At 51.0% G+C, this 22,646-nt stretch overlaps 1 protein-coding gene across 4 annotated transcripts in view; it reads right to left on the reverse strand.

Moving 5' to 3' along the window:
- Jade1 (jade family PHD finger 1) overlaps positions 1-22,646 on the reverse strand; it is a 55,113-nt gene that overhangs the window by 10,758 nt on the left and 21,709 nt on the right. For 3 of the 4 annotated variants that reach the window (XM_027926609.2, XM_071614672.1, XM_071614671.1), the window contains exons 3-9: positions 15,791-15,876; positions 12,691-12,848; positions 10,256-10,443; positions 7,818-8,029; positions 5,121-5,288; positions 3,896-4,012; positions 663-1,184 (exon numbers count right to left, since the gene is read on the reverse strand). In XM_027926609.2, the coding sequence (XP_027782410.2) occupies positions 663-1,184; positions 3,896-4,012; positions 5,121-5,288; positions 7,818-8,029; positions 10,256-10,443; positions 12,691-12,848; positions 15,791-15,876 (1,451 nt within the window). Of the gene's footprint in view, positions 1-662; positions 1,185-3,895; positions 4,013-5,120; positions 5,289-7,817; positions 8,030-10,255; positions 10,444-12,690; positions 12,849-15,402; positions 15,462-15,790; positions 15,877-22,646 lie in introns of those variants that run through there. The other variant, XM_071614673.1, reaches the window with a different exon arrangement.

Genomic DNA, 22,646 nt, shown 5'->3' on the forward strand with positions numbered 1-22,646 from the left:
ACAGACGCACACACGCGGGTACATGAGCCACATGCACAGCCTTGGGATGACTTAGCACCTCACTGCCAGGAGTGTCTTCTGTAACAGATGTGCGTGCTGCTAAGTTCATGCACACGTGAGCACACAGCCTGCTCTGCTGGGTGACAATGCTGGAAGGCCCCTGGAGATCAGCCAAGAAGCCAAGGGGGGCCAGGGAGGGCAGCACGTGGCTCTCCACACCAGCCCTCACCAGCACCTGTGTCTCCTCGAGCTGACAAGACATTTCCCTACCTCTGCCCCCTCCCCCTGCATTAAATCCATTCCAGTTTTCAAAATCAGTCTCAAACAATTGAGTCATCCCCTTGGTCATTTTCCTGGGGCTCAGTTCCCTCCAGCTCTAGAAAAGGGGGGAAAGATACACCCATCTGATCTTGCAGAACAATAAAGATTAATGGGAAAGTGTTTAAAGAAAGGGGTCACAAAGCAGCTCCCGCTCTGTGGCAGTCTTACACGTGTGCACAGTGAGCTGACAGCCCGTGAACACATTAACCAACACCACCTCATGCTGCGGTGCGCACGGGGCTGGGAGCAAGGACTGGCTATTATTTCTTGCTCTGGGCGAGCATTCGCCTCTTTGCATCTTCTTCTCTAAGTCACTATAAGGTGTCAGTGTCAATCATTACCCTCTCCAGGTCCTGCCGCAGGTGCGTGAACAGCTGCAGCCTCCTAAACAAGACATCCTGCTCCCGCTTGGCTAGATTGTCCTCTTCGTCTTTCTTTGGGGTGATCAGAGGCTTGTTGAAGTTGACCTTCCTCTTGAGCTTCCAGTATTGGTACAGGAAGTCCACCACTTCCTCAGGCAGCCTCAGGGCTCGGGCCACGTCCAGCAGGTTGACGAAGGTGTAGAACCCATCCTCCAGCTGCTGCAGCTTCTGCTTGCGGACGCTCACCCGGTGGGCCTCCTCCCGGTTCTGCTCCAGACTGGCAAAGGGCTCCAGCGGATTCCGGGGGGAGCACTCGGGAACCCCGTTCTCCTGCGCAGCGCCCTCGCCAAGGCTCTCCTCAGACTTCCGGTGGGAGCTGTGCTTTGGGCAGTAGGACTTGAACTTGACTTCATCATTCTCTGCCAAGATAGTCTTCATTTCCAGGCCCCGGTCAAAAGCACAGGTCACATGGAAGGCCGTGCGGCAGTTCTTCACGGAGCACTGGAAAGAACACACAGCAGAGAGAGGACTGTTAAGGAGCAGCAGCCCAGGGCCCTCGGTGCTGGGCACCCACACATGACCCCCAGGGGCGCATTCATGAATGCAGCGTGGCAGGAGAGCGTGACAAGGCTGGGCCCTGGCAGACAATGCCAGGTGCCATGTGAAGTAGATGGGGACTTTAGGGACTCTCCAGATGGACGCTCATGAACCAAACCAAACTGCCCTCTTCTTAGAACAACCATGTCCGTGACCGTGCAAATGGCACTCATGACAAGGGTGCATCATGCTCCAAGTAGCAGCTGCTCAACACGCAGAGCACACGCTAGAGCACTAACCTGGCTTTCCTCGGGGACATGAGGAAGGTGTTTGTGGGAACAATCTGGACAAGAGTCCCCCCAGGACCAATGACTACTTGTCGGGTTTTAAAAGGAAAGTGAATCCTCACTCTGACCCCACAAGTGGGAAGATAAATGCCACACTCCCTTGAAGCAGTGCCCAGAGGTCAGAGCAGAAGGTGCAAAGGAGACGACGAGAAGGCCCAGCCCAGGATGGAGACAGGCCCTGCCAGCACAGAGGCTCCCATGAGCCCAAGGGGTAGAAGGGCACCACCAGGGACCACGTCCTGTGGCCACAGGGAAGTCACTCTGAAGGCCAGGCCACAGCAAGGTTGCTGACTGCCTTGCCGCAGCGCCTGCTACGGTTCAGACCACAGCCTCTGGCCCAGCAGGAGCCAGCGATCAGCGGCTTCTGATCTCACTGAGCAAATCCCTGGAAGGAGGTTCCTGGTGGAAGCTGAAGTCAGTCCCTTAGAGCAACACTGCCTGTGTGAGGCCAAGAGACCCCAGGGCATGCCAGCGGGCAGGGGAGCAGAACCCGTGGCTCCAGGCCACCAAGCAGCTGAACTCACTCAACAGGCTGGGTCACAGAGCCAGGAGGGCAGGGGCTGCAGCTGGGCGCGTTCTCCTAGTCACTTCAGCATTTCACTCCACGCCAGCCATGATTTCACCCACTGCTATAGCAATCCAGCACCCTCCACCATCCCCCATCCCCCTCCACCATCCCCATCCCCCTCACCTACAGCACATGAAATAAACTCCTAGTTCTATCTGTAAACAACCTCAATTCCAAGGAGTGTGTGACAGCAGCTCTGGTGACAAAACACACACACACACACACCTGGCCATGTCATCAGAGTCAGGGTGCTCCTCCCACAGCATGCGCCAGTGGGGGGCTAAAGTGGTGACAGATGCCAGAGACACTCTCCTTGTCTGGCTCAAGCCACATTTAACCCAGCCGTCTGCCCCTGAAGAGAAGCACCGCTGTGCACACCCAGGGCTGGGAGGGCCAGAGGCCATGCTCGGGGCCTTCCCACGCAGGCTGACTCAGCACCAGAGCCTCCACAGCTGCACACACCACAGAGAGGAACTCTTAATAAAATCAACCCATTCTGGGAAGATATGAAAATCATCAGCCTCCCCCGGCCTCTTCTTCAAATTCATGTTCTGGGAAAAAGAGGCCAACAGTGCAGAAGAGACACCACATCCTCTCTCCTCATAGGGATGCCCAGCGCCCATTTGCAGGCCTCTTAAATTCAAATGAGGACCAGGACAGGGTGCGCAGGACAGCGCGTCCACTCTGCGCTCAGAACACCAGCTACCCCAGAAGCAATGGTTTCCCCCCCCAGCAGATCACCAGGGCTTCTCACAAGTAAACACACACGCACACACCCACTGGAAGCCTGTTAACTTCTCTGTTCTCCTTGCCCAACTCAATTCTCAAACCAGAGGCATTTCTGCCCTTTAGTTTTTAAGATTCTATTCCCAGTCAGCCATTTTGGTATCAGCCAAAACTTAAAACTGGCTTCGCCAACAAAGCCATGTATCTTTGAGCCCCAGGGCCCCGTGCCTGGCACTGTCTACACTGAGCTGCTATTCTCTGCACGGAGAGGAGCTGCCCTCAAGTGTCTCTGCTCCAGGAACTCCACATCGCTCGCAGGCCTGAGTGAGGACCGTCCGATGGCCAGCTTGAGGACCAGAGGGCCCTGCGGAGCAGTCCAGGCACCCTGGCAAGCCAGCAGCACACACGCCGCCCCACTCTCTCTCATCCACCAGCTCTGGGACCCCGCTGCCCTGTTCTGGACACACAGGAGTGCTGCTCTCAGTCCCTCAGGCACTCACGGCCACAGTGCCACGAAGAATCAAGGAACCAGACTGTTCAGATCAGGTAACAACCTGGGCCAAGAGCACCCGCAGGGCACCTCGGACGCCCCTCCACCTAGCAAGCGCCAAGCAGTGTGTTTCTGCCAGTGTGGCGGCAGCACCCAACCCCGCGGCCTGGGGAGGTGCGCCATGGCATGCTGAGCCTGCAGGCAGGGAGACTCCAAGTGAGGCATGTCGGAAAACTGGGTTCTCTGTGGAAGGTGTCTCTCTGAACAGAGGGGCTGTGGCACCAGGCTTGGGGTAGCAAGGGAAGGACCGAGACAATCTGGAACTGCCTCCCCGCTCAGGCAAACTTCCAGGCAACTATGTGACGATCATCAGCCAGTTGACAGTGTTCCTGCGGACAGGAGCCATCCCGTCCCTGGGAAGGGCGGCTACCCCTCACCCTGAGTCCTGCAGCTCCTGCCGCAGGAGCCTCTGAGGGTACAGTCTCCCTCACCCTGCTACCCACAGCGGGGAAAGGAAACCAGCCCTTCTTCCTAAGCGACGTACCTGTATGGAGGCCCCGAACTTCTCGTTGCAGAGGCTGCACACGAGCGCCCACCGGCTGCTGGGGATGTGAGACACCTTTGTGATGGGCTCCATCTTCTCGGGGCTGCCAATGCTCACCTGGAAATCAGAGACAGCAAGAACGGAGACAGGCCATCAGGGCCAAGTGTGGCCATTCAAGACTCACAGGTTCTTGACTTTCCTGCAACAGGGGAGCCCTCAGGGACCCCGGGGCAGACAGGAGAGCCCTAGCCCTGTCCCCATCTAATGGAGACAAGTTCAATTACAAAACATTTTCATTTATCATTTAAGAGTGCGATGACCAAGACTCTCGTGTGTCAGGACCATGCAATCTACTGTGTCTCAGATTCAAGGAATGTGTCAAGACTAAAAAGCCATCTTAAATATATTTAAATAGATGACCGAGAATGGAGTAAGTACATACATAATCTATTTTAATCTCTCTCACTAAAGAAAACCATTTTCTTCAGTTGTAACACAGACTAGATTCAAAGTAGAAATCCACCAAAGTCAACAGGAGTCCACTCCACGTTCACTGAGGTCGCTGAACTGTATGTATCCTGTTAATGCAGAATCAGGAGACCCAGCACCACCAAGACTCGGATCAGAAACCAACACCATCCCTATGTCGTTTTCCTCAAGAGGGAAAATGAACCAAATCATACACCAAAAAATGGTGGGATCTGAATCACAAATGATATTCTCATAGTGAGCCGTGCAAATTAAATCAGTTAAGGTCTGGGACTTGAAGTAAATTAGACCAGACCTGAATTTATAAAGGTTGAGGCTGAATAAGAATTTAAATAAAAATCACAGAAGTATAACCTAGAGCATGATGTTTAACCATGGTGGTGTCGAGTGTGAGGCTTGCCAAGCACAAGGATCCACAGGACGGCACTGCCAGGCCCAGGCCACAGCCATGGAGGCTGCAGGCCTGACCCTGCAGGTGGGCGTCAGCCATGATTAGGCACAGGTGAAGCCACCGGACAGGACACTGCCCTCTGGAGTTCACCCACTGCACCTCCAGGCAGCACTGCTACAAATTCACACTCATGACAACAGGGTGGTATGCTGCAGGTCCCAGCAAGTAAAGGTATCTTTTCACCCATCAGCTACAAGCTGCCCACATACACATGGCTCCTCATGCCCAGTCCCAAGTACCAGCCAGGGCCTTCTGAGATGAGGTGCTAGTAAGAACCACGCTTACCTCAGGGATCCACAGGGCACAGCTGACATGGACCCACTTGGTTCCGCTGCGGGTGGGCTTCATAGCACCGCCCTTCTTGGGACACAGCAAACATTTTGGCTGGACTCCCAGGGCACAGGTCCGGCATAGCCAACTGCCTTCTGGCACCTTGAGGATTCCATAGCAGGCCTGTAATGCCACAGGACATCCCCAAGGAGAGGAGAGAAAATCATTTACTGTTCCCATTTTTATCAATTAATTTAAAGACACCTAGAAAGATTTTCACGGAACCACAGGCAACACAAACAGTCCCACGTCCACTGAGCAGTGACCCTCTCCCTCAGGAAACACCACTGGCCACTACAAGGAAGCCTTGCATGGGTCTGTGCCCTAAGGACACACAAAACACGTATATGTTTAGCACAGGGTGGTCCTGGCAAGCTCCAGACAGAAAAGTTTTTAAATAATCTGCTCTGCAGTGTTGTTACAAAACCCACCTATACCAAGTTTCTAGACGGGGTTTCAGTGAGTGCTCAAAGTCCCAAGGAGTCAGATGGGAGAAGCTACCCACCCTGCTTTATCAACGAAGAGGGGTGAAGGGAGGGGAAGTGGCAGTGCTATTAAAGGAGACTGAAGGCGGTAGTGGGGGACTGAAATAAACCAGGACACCTCACTCCCAAGGCTGGGCGACCTCCACCAGCCAGACCCCAACACTCTCCCACAGGAGCCAAGATCCAAAAAACAGACATCCCAGACAAAGGGAGAATTCAGTCTCTTTAGCTGATGTTTAAAAAAATAGAGCCTGTCTTGCACAGGCTTCCCAAATTACACTAGAGGCATCAACTGCAGAAATCAAGGCTATTACAGTTGAAATGATGAAGGTAGCTGGAAGAGAGAAGAGGCAAATGTGAGCTGAGCGAGGGGAGGAAGGAAGCCAGGGAGGAACAGAAGCTCAGTCAGAGGCCTCTGAAGACCAGGCCGTCAGAACCGCATCCTCGATGAACTGGAGCCGGGAGTCGAGCCGCCGTCACAGCTCCAGCTCTCCAGGCAGAGAACAGCCCTGGGCACGCTACATACCCAGGATGCACAAGGAAACCTCAGGTGCAAGGTGGGCGAGGGGGGCACCTGCAGCTCAGCCAAGCGCGAGGCACGGACAGGCCACGCCAGCACCCTGGCGGGTAAAACAAACCCTTCCTAGTGCTGCTGGGTGACACTCTTACAAACAGTAAGCACCTACATCAGGCCTTCTAGAGCCGATCTCAGCTCATCGGATAAAGTATGCCTTCAAGACAAGCCAGGGGGCCTCCCAGAGTAAAATGAGGAAAGGGACAACACAGCATGGCAGAAAGAATGGAGGTGGGGAAGCGGTGTCTCCAGCCGCTGAGTGCCAGGGCCAGCTCTGCCACCACTCCTGTGAGGAGGCCCCAGAAGGTCCCTCCCCAGGATGGCCAGCTCACTTGTGAAACAGAGTTCAACCAGTTCTCCAGCAGAGCCTGGACAAGGCCATAGGTGGTGAAGTCTTCAGACAAGAAGTGAAGCCAGGAAGCAGGCAGACTACTAACAAAATGGCAATCAAGAACTTCACGGAGCTGGGCCCAGGGGCACACGCCTGTAATCCTGATGGCTCAAGGGCTGATTCAGGGGGAACGTGAGTTCAAAGCCAGCCTCACAGCAACTCAGCAAGGCCCTGTGTCTACATGTTATATAAAGGTTTGGGAATGTGGATCAGTGGCTGAGCACCCCTGGGTTCAATCCCTAGTGCCAAAAAAAAAAAAAAAGAACTTTCATGGAGCAAGTGTAGTAGCAACTACTCTGGAGGCTAAGGCAGGAGGATCACAAGTTTGAGACCGTCAAAATAAAAAGTAAAAAGGGCTGGGAAATGGTAACTCTGGGATAATCCCCAGTACCGCCCGCAAGAATGAATCAATGCCTGAAGAATGAATAACCTAGGAGCATGGAGACAGTCGAAACTTTTAGAATCACTCAGAGCCAGCCCCACTGACGTCCTAAGCTCTCTCTGTGGACAGTAGCAAGCAGCTACCAAATCTTACTGCCACCAAATCCTACTTTTCTTGAAAAAAATCTTCAGTAACCCTCCTGTGCTTCAATAGCTCCATTTACAGATCAACACATGCTAGCAAAGTTCCAGGTCACACCAAAAGATAAAGTCCGAACCCCACCATCTCAAAGCGGGACCTTATTAAATAGTCACTGCAGGCATAATTAGTTAAACTGGAGCAACGGGAGGACTTGGGTCACTGACACCAACACAACCCAGCTCCTCACGAAAACAGCCCTGTGAGGACAGACAACAGGGGAACACCCCAAAGAAGCAGCTGCAAGCCAGGACACACAGGACTGAAAGCCACCAGGCTTGGAGGAGGCCAGAGAGCTGCCTGTGTACCTCGAGGGAACGGGCCCTGTGGACACCTTGTTTGGACTTGCAGCCTGTAGAATACAAGACCATGGGCTTCTACTGTTTTAAGGCCCCCAGACTGTGGAACTCGGAACACAAGCCTGCAGTGCTGGTCCTGCAGCGCTCCTAGCTGGGTCCTGCTGCCGCTGTGGAGGCAGCAACACGGGCTCCAAACCCTGGAGCGCTCTGGACTCCGCAGCTCCAGTCTACAGGCCCCTCAGCAAGGCAGGGCAGGGGTCCCCCTCGGAGGGTGGACTGGGCTCCAGCAGCATGCCCTCTGGGCACCCCGGGCGGCCACCTACCTGGTGCACACAGATGTTGCACTTGTCGCAGAACACCATCTCGTTGCCGTCCTCACCATCGGGGGACTGGCAGACGTCACAGACCACGTCTTCATCGTACTCGATCCCCAGGCCTTCCTCGGTCTCGATGGCATGATTCATATTGTCATAGCATCGCTGCTCAAATTCCTCCAGGACCCTTTCCATGGTGAACTCATCCAGTTCAGGCATTCCTGAAAGAAAAACCACAAAGCTCGCTCTAAGAAATCCATGATAATTTTGTAATGAAACAGTATTGTTGTATTTGAACTTACAATTTACAATAGATAAATAACAGAACTTAAGCCTATCCCTGAGCGTCCCAGAATTTTCTAATGAATGCCTCTCAGACCCTTCCACAGAAAAGCTCTTCCAGGCAATAGTTTGCTCCCTGTGGTCAGGCACTAAAGACAGAGTAAATAGAAAAGCAATCAACAATTCTGAGAAGGACTCAAGGATCAAGGACATGTAGTGTCACATAATTCATTTCATTAGTTATTATACAAAACCACCAGCATGTAAGTGACTTTCAGAAGCCATAGCCACATACTAGGAGTTTGGGTATTTTTTTTAATTCCTTTCTTATGCTTTAAAAAATAAAATAAAAAATAGTACTCTGAAAAACAAATTTCACTACAAGCATTCAATTCTCTTCGACTGGCTCATCCCTCCACACACTGCAGACTCCATCAAGCTGAAATACAGTTAATCAGAAATGACCAACATGGGAAAATATCTGGGGCAAAGAAGACAGTTCACTGTGGATCAAGTAAAACATACTCTTCTTCAAGAAAGATCAAAAGTAAATTTGAAGTGGCTATCATGGTCTGAGCTGGTAGGGGGAGAGGATTTATTTTCTTCTGTTTGCAGAAGTTTGTTTTCCACACTTTCTAAAATGAAAATACTTGTGCAGAGAGGAAAACAACAAGTTAAAAAAATAAACAGGACATTTAAGTTGCAAAAAAAAGAAAGGAAGAAAAATCACTGGAAATGTTACTAGAGCCTACAACAACTTGAATGTATTAGCATAAATCTTAAAACCATCAATAAACCTCCAAGTTTGTAAAATTGGAAGAACTGTATTAGACGCTGATAACAGCCCCATACATGCAAAGGGCCATCTATCTATCTAATTATGAAATGGCTTCTCCACAGCCAACTTTTCATCCCAGTACCTCCTACTGGTTTTGGAAACACCACTGACTTTGAAAATACAGTACTATGCCCTACAATTAAATTTTTATCTAAAAAGACCAATAGCAACTAAAACAAACATCATATTCAATTTATGTTATACAACTACATAATTTTTCCTGCCAAAGTATTCAGCAATATCTTTAAACCTGATGAATTAGCCCAGTTCTTATTAATGAAACCATTCACAAAAGCCAGGAATCGGGCTGAGACCTCTGGCTTCACAGGACAGAGGGGAGTGCTTAGGTCTTCACAATGCTGCTCAAGGCAGAGGTTCACCACTCACAAAGGTAAGAGTGCTCAGCTCCAAGAGACCACCGGAGAGCTTCTGAGCAGAGCCTGTAAAGCAACTCCCAGCCTGCTATGTGGCCACTAAAGCAACGGCCACCAAGGAAATCCACTGTCTGTCACAACAGCTGAGCCACCAAGCCAAAGTAAGGCATGCTGGTCGCCACCCACTCGGCCGTGAACCAGCTGAGACAGGACAAGCCTTACCACAGGAGGCCCCTGCCAGGCTCCATGGAAACCACAAAGTGGCTGTCCTTCCAGGCTGTGACAGTGATGAGCTGGATGATAAATACAGAGCCAGCGCCAACTTCACACCCGGCGCCCAGGACGCCAACTGCACCCCCTTGTGAACTTCCACTGTCAAAGAGTCTGGACTTGACATCCATCCTCCTCTCGCTGTCAGGGCCCTCAAGGCCACCTCAGCAGTCAGGCCCGTGCGCAGGAGGACACTGCTACCACCCCAGACTCCACCCATGCGGGGCAAGCAACCACGGCGCCCGCTAATAAGGAAACCGTGATTGATCGGCTGAGGTGAGGCTTCCTCAAGGAGAAGCCAGGAACGGACCAACAGGTAAGGGGAACAGGCAGCTCGGTCTGCAGCGGGACCAAAGAGTCCCTGGGCAAAAACACAAATGGCTGCAGCACGTTCACCTTGCCCAGCAGCAGCAGAGGCCAGGAAGGAGCCCGAGGGGTATGAGAGGAAAGAAAGGCACCCCACTTCAGGGAAGTCAGGGACGGGTGGGACACAGCATGGATGGGAAGTCATGCCATCTGCAGCCTCCCGGAGCCCACCTCCACTCCCAGGGGACCATCCCGTGCCACTCTGAGGGACATGCAGCCTCCCAATCCCCTGATCACCTCCGCTGCAGTCAGACGAGCCCTGGCAGCCCAGGGGGAGGGCTGACAGTGGGCCCCTGCCCTGTACCGTGCTCTCTCACCCATCTCCTTGAACTCCTCGTTGGTCAGCTCCAGCCACGCGGCATCCATGTCGTTCAGGTCATATCGACACACGCTGTCGGCCAGCGTCCGGATGTCCACGTAGCCCAAGTCAGGAGGCTCAGAGCCCGAGGACACTATGTACTTCTTGGGCCTGATGAACATGAGGGATTTCTCTTCGGACACAACCCTGGTGGACAGGAAGAGAAGGCGGCCACATTACCCGTTCACCACCTACAAGCAGGTTTATCAGAAGGCCCCAGGTGGAGCCTGCTCCTCTGACGCCCAGATGCCCGGGTTGTCCCCAGTTCACAGAGAACACAGGCCTACAACCCAAACACCACAAGAGCCCAACTAGAAAACACTGCAGAAGTCTTCAAAACCACTTCACAGGACACCAGCACGCCTGCACCAACTACCACTCCAGTGGCTCAGGCCTGCTGCCAGGGGTCAGTCATTACATCACCTCCACAACCAGGCCTGCCCAGCCCTGCTGGAGGTCACCTGCCAGCACTGGTTTCTCAAGAACATCCGCAGGAGCAAAAATGGCCCCTCAAGCTGGACACACAGCACATGCTGGAAAACGGGTGCGGGAGGAGGGGCCTGGTCTCATCTTACTAAGGGGATTGGAAGAGAAAGAATTAGGCCTTAGCCATCCATTAAAGAAATCTAAGGCACACAACGTTCCAGCCAAGCAGGGGACTCTCCCAATGTGAGCCTATGGCCCCAGAAAAGGAGCCCAGGTGTCTTCTTCTCCCACTCTCTCCCCCAACCTGTCAGCACCTGGAAATCAATTGCCTACCTCAACCTACTCACGTAAGGGCAAGCCCCCTCCAGCCAGGAGCCACGGCCCCCAGTGTCCTCCACAACTGTGCTTCCACAGTCTGCAGCAGTGTCAATAGGTGCCCAACAAGTTACAGAAGCACTTTCATCCTATTTAAATTAACTTGGTGCTTCTTTCTACAGGGCACTGAAATGAGCATAGAGAAGGGACTTCTCCCTCCTACTCAAGAGACAGCAGGTCCCGAAAGAAAAGCCTCACAAGGTGCGTGCTCTCTGCTTCTGTCCTGAGCAATTCCACAAGTGCGCCTGGGCTGGGCCGCATCTCGGGGAAGGAGGCAGTGTCTACTGCCTGTGCCCTGCAGGACCTAGTGGGCACTGCTCCACAGACTGAACTCAGCCTACAAGCTCTGGTGGCTCCTGGAGGCGACCTGAGCCTGCCCATCCACGATGGACTGCAACATAATACAGACACCTGTCTGAGATCCCAAATGGCAATAACCAAACCCAATCACGCGCCTAAAGAAACACAACGAGGAGGGCCAAGAGGTGAGGACAGGCCATGCTCAGCAACAGAGAAGGCGGCCTCCATGCAGTGCCTGCAGATGAGCAGGTACTCAGTCTCTCCAGGTCACGAGGAGGAAACAAGCAACCAGGAGGCAGCAAGGACTCACCCTATGAGAGGTGGGGACTTGTCAGTGGATACAGAGATCAGACTCAAAAACCTTCTTCCTCTAAAACCCAGCTCTGTGGGGTGCAGTGGCCCGCCCCTGCAATCCCAGCAACTCAGGAGGATGAGGCAGGAGGATCGCGAGTTCAAAGCCAGCCTCAACAACTTAGTGAGGCTCTAAGGAACTTTAATGAGATGAAAGACCCTGTCTCAAAATTAAAAATAAAAACTGCTGGGGATGTGGCTCAGTGGTTAAGTGCCCTGGGTTCAATCCACAGTATTAAAAAATAAGGGCTGGGGCTGTAGCTCAGCAGCAGACCGCCAGCCTAGCACTGGGTTCAATCCTCGGCACGACATAAAAAATAAAACAAATAAAATAAAGGCATTCTGTCCATCTACAACTACAAAACAAAATATTTTTTAATAAAATAAAATAAACCCTGCATGGCAGGTCTCCGCGCCTGTTCTCGAGGGGAATGACCAACCAACCACTGCAGGCTACGGCCCTTATGGTTCATCCCCTAGAGAGCCATCCCCAGAGCCCACGCAGAACACAGCAGAGAGCAGCAGGGAGGCGCCAGTCACTTCCCAGAGTGCCCTGGGCACCTCCCCACGGTGGCTGATCCCGACTCTCTGTGCCTGAACTGTCTGTCATCCTCGCTCACCCACTCCTCTGCAGTCCTGGCTCAAGCATGCTAGGTGGGTACGCACCACGGAAATACATCCCAGCCCTTCTTATTCTGACTCAGAGACAAACAAGGCCCTTTGAGGCCCAGGCTGGCCTCAAACTGCTCTTCCTGCCTCAGCCTCCTGAGTGTCTGGACTCTGGTGTGCGCCGCCTACTGGGCTCTGCTACACTTCCGCTTTCACTGAGACTTCACATTATCTGGATGCTAATTTAGAACCCTCTCCTGTCCGGCTCCTGGCTGGAAAGGAGGAGACACAAGGGTGGGCAGAGGCACAGTCCTGTCCTCGGGGCACCTCTACCTGGCCACAGGCTGCGGGATGGTCCCCGGGCTCACAGGCACCTGGACCCCTTTCTCCCATTCCTGTCTCCAGGGATCTGCCAACACATAGTACTCGTCCGGGTTCAGCTGGTAGGAGTCATGCAACTTCATGGCGGTGATCAGGTCTGTCCTAAACACCTGCAAGGGACAGAAAGGGACACTGACATTTGACATTTGCATTCTTTCCCAAAGTGATGGCAGCTGCAGGGTAACCATGGAGCTGCAGGGTAACAAGGTCGCTGTATCAACACAAAACAAGGCTGACATCCTGCAGAAACCCTGCACCTGACACGCCCTTTGCCTCACAGGCCTAGAGTGGCAGCAGCTGGCAGGACTGCCCTCTTGCCCCTTCTGTCAACACAGGCAGATGCAGCAGTGACTATACCAACATCAACAAAGAAACCTTGATGTCCTCTGGAAAACTTCTAAGAACTCTCTGTTCACCAAGGAAGCCAATGACACCCGCTACTCAGGATGCTCTCTGGGTACATGTTTAAAAATAAAACTCATTAACCATAACAACCTCGAGTCAAAACCTTCTAGAACTGCCAAGGCCGCTTCCTCCACACTCGCCACCCCCACCAGCCCCTACCTCCTGGACACCAGGCTCTGGGCCGGAGTCTGGGGAGGGCAAGGTCCAGGTTGACTAGGACCAGGCAGAAACACATGCCTGGAAAAACACTGGAAGAAAAACAGCAGCAGGCCTCTGGGGTGCAAGACAGGACAGGCGTGGAGTAACAGCATGTGTTTCCCACACCGCCATTTCACCTGGCGTGACTTCTGCCCAGGAAGCACCATTTGCGAGGGGAGAAAGGGGAAGAGAGCCCTCTCCCTACCCTGCAAAAAAAAAAGAATGACAAGACTCCAAATTACCCTCTTCTAAGACAGTTCCCCAATTCCTCATCACAGACCAAAAGGAGGGAACTGCAAAGGGCCCCCCAGCACCTGTCCCTGCGCTCACGGGCCTGCAGTGTCAAGCAAGCCTGACCACGTGAGGGCAGAGCGCACCTCCCAGCCGAGGGTGCAAGCTGGCTCCTTCTCAGGCCTCGGCTTACTGCAGACTACAGGCCACATAAGGAAGCCCAACCCTGGCGTCCACATGGCTCTAAAGTTGCGTTTGGCAGAGATGGGGCATGCATCTGCGAGCTGCCCTCTGTTTACACAAGTCACAATGCTGAGCTCTCCTCTCAGGACAAGAAGTTCTTTCTTGTGCTGCTAAGCACAGTTCACATCATACGCCTGCTAATAGGTCCATATTTGTTTTTCCTGGTAGCTTTTCAGGCTGGTGATCACTTTAATAAACTTCACCACAATAAGGCAATGACACAATGAGGCAGTGTCTCAACTAAAAGGCCACTTCTCCACACTGCCATCTTTCATGCTTGTTTTCCCTGGATGCTACTCCTCATCTCTATGGTCCCATCAGTAAGCAAGAAACCTAGTCACACGCCTTCCACGAAGACCTACATGCATCTTGGGTTCCTGTCAAGCCCAGAGTCCTGAACCAGATGCCCAGCGCATTGTCTTGTCCTCCCTCAAAGCAGTCCCTTACAAAGCAAGGAAGTCTGCCAAAGAAGGGGAACCCAACAGCAGCAACAAGATGAGAAACGGCAGCCACCATCCTCCACTGAGAGCCGGGGAGGCTCTGATCAAGAGCTGAAAGACACCCTCAAATGATCTAAGCTCCCAAAGTCCCTGACAGTTCAACATGACTGCTTTACTTAGAAAGTGGTCTGGGGCTAGAGATACAGCTCAGTTGGTAGAGTGCTTGCCTCTCGTGCACAAGACCCTGGGTTCAATCCTCAGTACCACAAAAAAAAAAAGTGGTCTGAACTCAGAGAAAGTTACACAGGTCAGGGAGAAGACCGGCACGAGGTCCCTGCTGCTCAGGGTCTCCCCCTCACTACCTGGTGCAGGCACCGCAGGGGTGTGGAAGGGGATCCACTTACATGCTAGGAACCAACCAGCTTCTGTGGGGCTCTTGCACACCTGCACTGAAACAGCAGCACGGTGTAAACATCAGAAAGGTACTCCTTGAGGTCGTCAGAAACATCAGAGGCAGCACAAGGGATCAAAAAGAAGAAATAAAAACAACCAAAGACACCAGTACCCTAGAAGGAAGTGAACGCAAAAGGCCTGGAATAACCCAAGGGATGGAATGGCCACCTCCTCAGCAGCATCTGGCCTAATGCAGAGGCCCCTCCTGGGCAGCTCTCTGCAATCCTCCAGGACATGCGAGATTTCCTGGAGGGTGTCCTTGCACACCAGCCGACTCCTCTACTGCACACAGCACCTCTAGGAGCTCCCACAGACACCTCAGAGGACATCTCTCCACAGGGCCACTACAGAATGGGGCCTACTTTGAAGTCCTCCATCAAGAGGCGACACAAAACCAGAGTCCAATCACAAGCTCTTTCCATAACCTGCTCACTCGGAATCCTCCGAGCACAGCCAAGGTAGTCACAGAGAATAGCCCAGGACAGGTGGGATCTCTAACAAAGCAGAGAAAGATGCACCTAAAAACAAGTGCAGGTAGAAAGACACACAGCAAAATGTGGAGCAGCAGGGGAAACAGAAGAAGAGGAGAAACAAATTAGGAATGAGGGGAAGCCTTAGCATAATCCCCAAGCAAAACTCCCAAATTACGTTGGATTGTTGCCAAATAAGCCACAAATTCATGGCTAAAACTAACTTGAGGCTGGCAGTGACTTGGCAGCAGCTGAACCGCTCCTCTCCTGGCCAGAGGGAGAGCTGTTGGGAGCCAGCGAAGATGGAACAGGAAAGGAAAGAAAGAAAACAATTAATCATAACAACTAACCGTTATCGGGCACTCTGTGTGCCGGGAACAGTGCACGTGCTGGGCATGTAGGCGCCTCTGCGTGTTAACCCAGTCACCACTCACAAGAACCCTACGAAGCACAGACCTGAGCAACCCCTCCTACAGCTTGTACACAGAGGCACAGAGAGGTTAACGTGCCCAGGACTGCACACAGACATCGGCCAACAGGTGTCTGGGGGCAGCATGTCCTCATGCACACGCGTGGATGGCATGCGGAGCCAGGCGGGCGTGCAGGAAGTACCTCTGAAGGCTTCCGGTCTTCATGTCTGGAGCAGGAACTTCTCCTGTGCTGGGATCGAGAGTTCTGGGACCATGTAGTTGACAGGCCTGGAAAAAAACAAATATCCCAATAGGGGTCACTGGGTTCTCGGGAGCTTCCTGACCCAAGCTCACTGAAGCTCACCTAGGGGACAACGCCCAATGCCCTCCCCTGGATCTCAGCCAGAGCTCCTCTATCCCTGCCAGTCGTCTCCAAGCACACCGAAGGCCAACCCTAGCCTAGAGAGTGCATGGGTGCTGTGTGGGGACAGCACATACAAGGACTGAGCACTTCAGAACACAATGCTGATGGTGCCTGTGCTTCCTAAGAGGCTCTAAGTCTCACATTCTTACATACAAACTGAAAAATGTCTTCATGAAGCTTTCTAAATGCAAAGATCAGTACGCTGAACGCTAAGACAATGCTCTAAACATTGAAAAAAGAAAAGTCAGGGGGAGACGGCGCCACAGAGCATAAAAATTCAGTATTCCCAGAACAGAAAGCCTGCAAGGAACCCCAGAATTGCCCACTCTGCTTTTCCATGAAGACACCACGGGCTCTCTCCCTCCCTTACTTCCATCCTAGCAAATGGCCTCTCCCCCTCATGGCACCCGGGTCTCCGAACTGCCAAAGCTGGGCGCTGCTCTGACCTGAGACTTCTCTGCAGCGCCAACAATTCCATCCTGCTGTCACACCCCCTCTGCCTCAGAGGCTGTCCTCCTCAGCGGGGACCCACCGTGGACTCTGCTTCTGTGCACCTGTGAACACTGGTCTTCCCACCCTGGCACACCCAGAGGACCAGCAGACTTGCACTCTTTAAGCTCCAGACCCAGACCCAGCCTCCCCCCCATGTCAGACAGCAACCCTTGGGTGCTGAGTCTGTTGACTCAGCATTACAAAAACTGAGTTCCAGTTCGCCCAAACCTGCTCTGCCTCTCCACCCATGCCTATTGTGATGAACACCGCCACCATTTCTACTTGAGGTCAGAAATCTTCAAGTCACCCTAGAACCTCCAGCTCAGAACACATCCACAGTCCTGTGAGTGGCCGAGTCATCCACTCAACTTTCCCACACCTCCACCCCTGCCACTGCCTCCTGTTAATGCCTTCCATGGACAACTGAATGGCCTCCTCTCTTGGATGCCAGACTGTTGCCAGAGATCCAAAACAGCACTCACAGCCACCTGCAGGTTTTGTTCAACTTCCTAAGAACTCACCTCCAATGTCTATCTTCAGCAGCACCTGATTTGATAAACAGGTGGCACCACTTCCCGGAAATGAACAAAATCCAAAAAAAAATTAAAAGCCAAGTGTCTGAAGGAACTGCCATTCTACCAGTTAAGCCACCTGTCACTCAAACAGACGCCCTCATCTCTACAGAATCCAAATAGGGGAACATGGAATCAAAGCACTGGTAAGACCTTAGGGACATTAAGAAGTAGATCCTGCACCTAAGCCTGTCATCAGATTTGCTATGACCAAGGGATTTCCAGCTTCACTCTGACAGGGAAGGCTTCAGTGCCACCTTTGAGCCTCAGTCCTGAGCTATTCTTAGGTCAACTGAGTAGTTACATTGGCAGAATGAGATTTCCTTCAAGCAACCCCCTGGCATTTTGGTAAATGTTTTAGAACATCCTTTCTAGCTGGGCATGGTAGCACACCCCATCATCTAGTGACCCGGGAAGGCGAAGGAAAGAGAAGCATAAGTTCAGGGCCAGCCTCAGCAACTTAGTGTGTCCTTGACAACTTAGACCTCGTTTCAAAATAAAAAATAAAAAGGGCTGGGGATGTGGCTCAGTGGGTTCAATCGCCAGCACAAAAACCACCAAGAAAATTCTTCCTTGAAAGTAGTAAGTGGAACTGGGGTAGCACATTTCCCTAGCATGCACAGGCCTGAATTCCATCCCCAGGACCCAAAATAATAAAAATAATAATCATAATTTTAGACCCTGAACAAGAGTGCTTCGTTCTCACATTGAAAACAAACATTCTGGGCACACTGAGGTGAGCTCAGCTGGCTCTAAACTGGTCACTTCTGGAAGAAGGAAAGGCAGAAGCCACGTTAGGAGCCTAGAGAGAAAATAGCTGGGCTGCTCGACTCTTCAGAGAGGCCCTTTCTCCACCCGCTGGTCCTACAGGACATCCTCCAGCAGTCCGCAGGCTCAAAAGAGGGAACAAGAACACTAACTGCATGGAGAGGAGTCCCAGGAGGTCCAGGGTGGGAAACAGAAGACCGAGGCAGGAAGGGAGGGCTCCTTCACCGTCAATTACCATGGGAAGGATTATAAATAAACAAAGCTAAAATCTTTAAGAATCACCCCTCGGGGCTGGGGATGTGGCTCAAGTGGTAGCGCGCTCGCCTGGCATGCGTGTGGCCCGGGTTCGATCCTCAGCACCACATACACATACAAAGATGTTGTGTCCGCCAAATACTAAAAAATAAATATAAAAAAAAAAAAAAAAGAATCACCCCTCTGCTGTAGTTCAAAATCAGCATGAAGTAGAACGTGGAGGGTCCTTACAGAAAAATACCTTCAGGGTTAAAACAAATAAATCTGCTAATTTTTTGGGTCCATGATCCTCTTGCCTCTTCTGGGATCTGTAGTTTCCAGGGTTCACAGGAAGCCTATAGCTTTGAGGACACAGAATGCACCCCAGTGACAAACCCTCACTTGGAAGCTTTTCCCAGGACTGCTTTTATAAGTATTGAAAACTAGTGTCTGCACCACATTTGCTTTCAAAAAACATATCTCTAAAGATGCTACAAATCTGGTATCCAACAGTATTAACCAAGGCAACTCTAGTCCATCCAAAAACAATCTGTTCCTTTTCATTTACCTAATGCTAATATAATGCAGAGGAGAAAAAGAAGTTAAAACTAATCCTATTAGACCACTTTGTGGGCTAGGATGTGGCTCAGCGGTAGAGCATATGCACAGCATGTATGTGCAAGGTCCTGGGTTCCATGCCCAGCACCACAAAACAAAAAAAAAAGAAAAAGAAATTATTTGATTTATAAGAAAACTCACTTTAAAGCAAGGGAAACACCAGAAAAGCTAAATTTAATTTATCATTGACATAAGGAATGTTCTCAGCAGCTCATTTACGAAAGCTAAAAACTGGATGGAAACAACCTAAAAAAATCCACTACCAGACTACAAATGAATAAACAAACTGTGGTACATCCATACACTGGAACACCAGCCAGCCATCAAATGAGCTATTAATACCTACAACATGGATGAATAATGAAATAATTATGCTGAGTAAAAGAAGCCAGACCAAAAAAGGATCATACTGTATTATTCCGTTTATATAAAGCTCTGGAAAATGCAAACTAATCTATAATAGAGACAGAAAGCAGATCAGTAGTTGAAAAGTGGGGAAAGTGGGAAGGATTACTTTGATTTTGATGATATCATGGGTGTAAACATGTTCAAGTTTATCAATGAGTACACTTTAAATATGTACAGTTGCTATGTCAATTATCCCTCAATAAAGCTATTTTAAAAAGCTACTGTCAGCCAGGGGCTGTGGCACATGCCTATCTATAATCCCAGCAGCCTAGGAGATTGAGACAAGAGAATCACAAGGTCAAGACCAGCCTCAGCAACATATCAAGACCCTAAGCAACTTAGCAAGATCCTGTCTCTAAATAAAATGTTTTTTAAAAGGGAAGGGGGGCTGGGGTGTGGCTCAGTGGTTAAAGGCCCCTGGGTTCAATCCCTGGTACCAAACTGAATAAATATATGCTATTGTCACTGAGATGTTATTCAGTGGAAAAGGAAAAGGAACTTTTCTATCTTACCTTGCATGGGTGGTTTGTATAAAGCTTAGACTTCATTGATGAACCAGGTGAGAACCTGGTCCAAGGGATTGAGGGAGCTGCTCAGCCTGTGTCCAGTGGCAGGGCACAACTGCTGGAGATCTCTCTTTCTCTTGGTTTTTGTGCTCGTATCAAAAGCAGTTATTCTATCAAGAGCCCCCAGTATAAGGCACAGAATTTATAGCTGAGTCAGTGCTGAACACACAGCAAATTCTCAATTAATACTTCAACTCTTTCAAAAAAGTAGACCAAAAAAATTGAGTGGCTGGAACTAAAGGTGGCAGCCAGGACTACACTCCTATTTCACCTAGCAGAAGAAAACCAGGTCAAGGAAGAGAGTGACATTCAAAGATCCATTGGGGCGCCACTGCCTCCTGCCTAGGAAGCACCTCCATCCAGGGACACATTCATGGCAGTGACAGGCATGGTGTCCATCCACCAGCATCCCTTCCTACAGCCACACTCTTTTCATACCAGGCCAGGAAGCTCCCAGAATATTATCAAAGCTAAAATAATCTGCATTCCTTTTCAATTAAAAAAAAACAGTTGGGCAGGAGTGCTGGGTGACTATGAACATGCCTGTGTGTCAGCTGGCTGAAGACCCATGTGTGTGCATGGGGGTGTTGCTCACAGCCTATCCAGCCCCAGCATCGCCAAACAAAAGCCATGCTACAAAACACTTTCTGACGACAAGCCCAGGGGTGCAGGTTCAAACCTGAAATGATGCTATTTAAAACAGTAGCAGGACTGGGGACAGCCATCCATACTCTATTAAATTGCAGGCCCTGGCTGAAAACCGTCATCCGAGAGCACACGGGGCTGGGCTGGGCTGCACTTTCTGTTTCCAGATGCTGGTATTTAATGATGCACTAAATGAGGAATATGACTAGCAAAATGCTTCATTTTTGGCTTTTAGGAGAGAATCCAGGAACCCTAAAAATGTGGTAATAATGACTAACCTTATTTTATTATCACACACAAGGTAAGATTATCACCCAAGGTCAAGTCCACTCCAGTGACAAATTTAAGAGACATAAAATTCTTGACATGTACACTGATCAAAGAACAAGTCTATACTAAACTATCTTACATTAAACACGGGGAAAAATGAGTGTGGGGGAAGGTTTTGTCTTGTTTCAACATCCCCAGCCTCCATCGAAGCAGAACCTCCAGGGATAATACAAGTTCTAGAGATCACAGCCAGTGTGGCCATGCACAATATTCTTGGCCCTTCTTTCTGGTCTTACTGCAGAGGCATCTAAACACTCCCCTTTGAAATATCAAAAACAGCCTTCTATCTTGCCCTAGATCTAAATAAGGAGTGGCTCTAAACACAGCTCAAGCACCTTCGAAGCACACCAGCTCGCGTGTTGCACCTGCAGCAAGAGTTATGAAGCTGGAATAATGGAGGGTCCATGCACACACCATGAAACTCAGCCTGTGAAACCATCTGTCACTGGCTGCACACAACCCTCCCACATTGGAGATGCAGCTTCTGGACATGACACGCTGACACGCTGCTGCATCCTGCTGCGTTAAACCCGCTGAGCCCTAACCAGTAGGCACAGCAAAACTCTGGTCCAACAGTCTGGCGTCTCAGCCCCTGTGCGCCACCAGAGGGCTGGCTACCCCTGGGCAAGTGAAGCTGCCACTCCTGCCTCGACTGAGCATGCCTAAAGCTCTGCTGGTCATCAACCTTAACCGCAGGACTGAAAACAAGGTCTGCCTCAACTGCCGCTGCTGTCTCAGGCTGACCCTACACCTGCTGGGCACTTCCACCCCAGCTCAGCTGACCCCTGTGGTCCCTCTCACTTCCACCTTCTGAAAAACAAGACATCTCACACACTCAGAGCTGGCCCACACCAGCGGACTGAAATGCACACACATGGGTCTTCAGCCAGCTGACACACAGGCATGTTCATAGTCACCCAGCACTCCTGCCCAAGGCCAAGTCCCAGGACCCAGAAGGTTCATCTCTGGATGAGACGCATCTGATGAGGGGGAAAGACGAAATCAAATGCACAGTCCAACAGGAGAAGAACTGGAGGGGGAGGTGCCCTTTAGAGAAGACCATCACAGAGGCACATGAGTGGCCAAGCACAGCCAGTCAGATATAAGAAAGTGAAGGTACAGTACAGTGTGAGGACCCACTGAATGAAATGAGCAGTAATAGGGCCCAAAGCAGAAAGTACAGCCAGAGAGTCCAGAATGACAAGTGCGCAAGTTCATGCTCGTATCGCAGCCTGCACTGCTAACAGGAAATCAGGGAGCTGGGATTTCAGCTCACTCCCCTCTCTGCCCATTCGCTGTCAGAGATGATGGAGCAGAGCCCACGTGTTAAACCGAGGCACGAGTTTCACATGGAAGTTGGGTGGCCCTGGAGGGCCTCACCACACCTGCTATAAGCCTGCCTTCTACAAGGAGGTCAACAAAACCCTGAAATTTAGCAAGTTATCCAGGAAGCCATGCTTCACAACTTCAGGAACAACCACAGATGATCAGAGCCCTTCCACCAGCCTTTGCAAAAGGGAACCAATTTCCCTCTTTCTGAGGCACCAAACAAAACCACCAGAACCAATGAAAACCCCATTTGTATCTGGCTACCTCACCCAGCCAAAGACCTCATGACCTGGATGGGGTGGGGGTCTGCCAGATAGCACTAATCTTCATTTTAATAGGAAAAATACCGAAGGATACAGATCAGAGCTACGAATTGGCCAGACAACCAGTAACATATAATTCCTGCCAAAAGAAGGGACATTGATGTTTGAATTATCCTCTGTAGATAAAATGAAATCTTTCAAGTTTTGGAAATAATGAACATACTGGTGGAACCAATTCCCACATTTGCCAAACCCCTGAGGTCAGAGGATCCTGGATGGGAAGCAGGAAATTAAAGGGCCTGTTTCTCTGCGCCACACCCTGGCATGATGCATAACCTCAGAGTTCGGCTGAGCCACCCGGTCTCAGGAGCCCAGCAATTACAGAGCTGCCTCAAACCCAACACTATTC

The sequence above is a fragment of the Marmota flaviventris genome, chromosome 7 (genome assembly GCF_047511675.1).
Source record: "Marmota flaviventris isolate mMarFla1 chromosome 7, mMarFla1.hap1, whole genome shotgun sequence".
Lineage (NCBI taxonomy): Eukaryota > Metazoa > Chordata > Mammalia > Rodentia > Sciuridae > Marmota > Marmota flaviventris.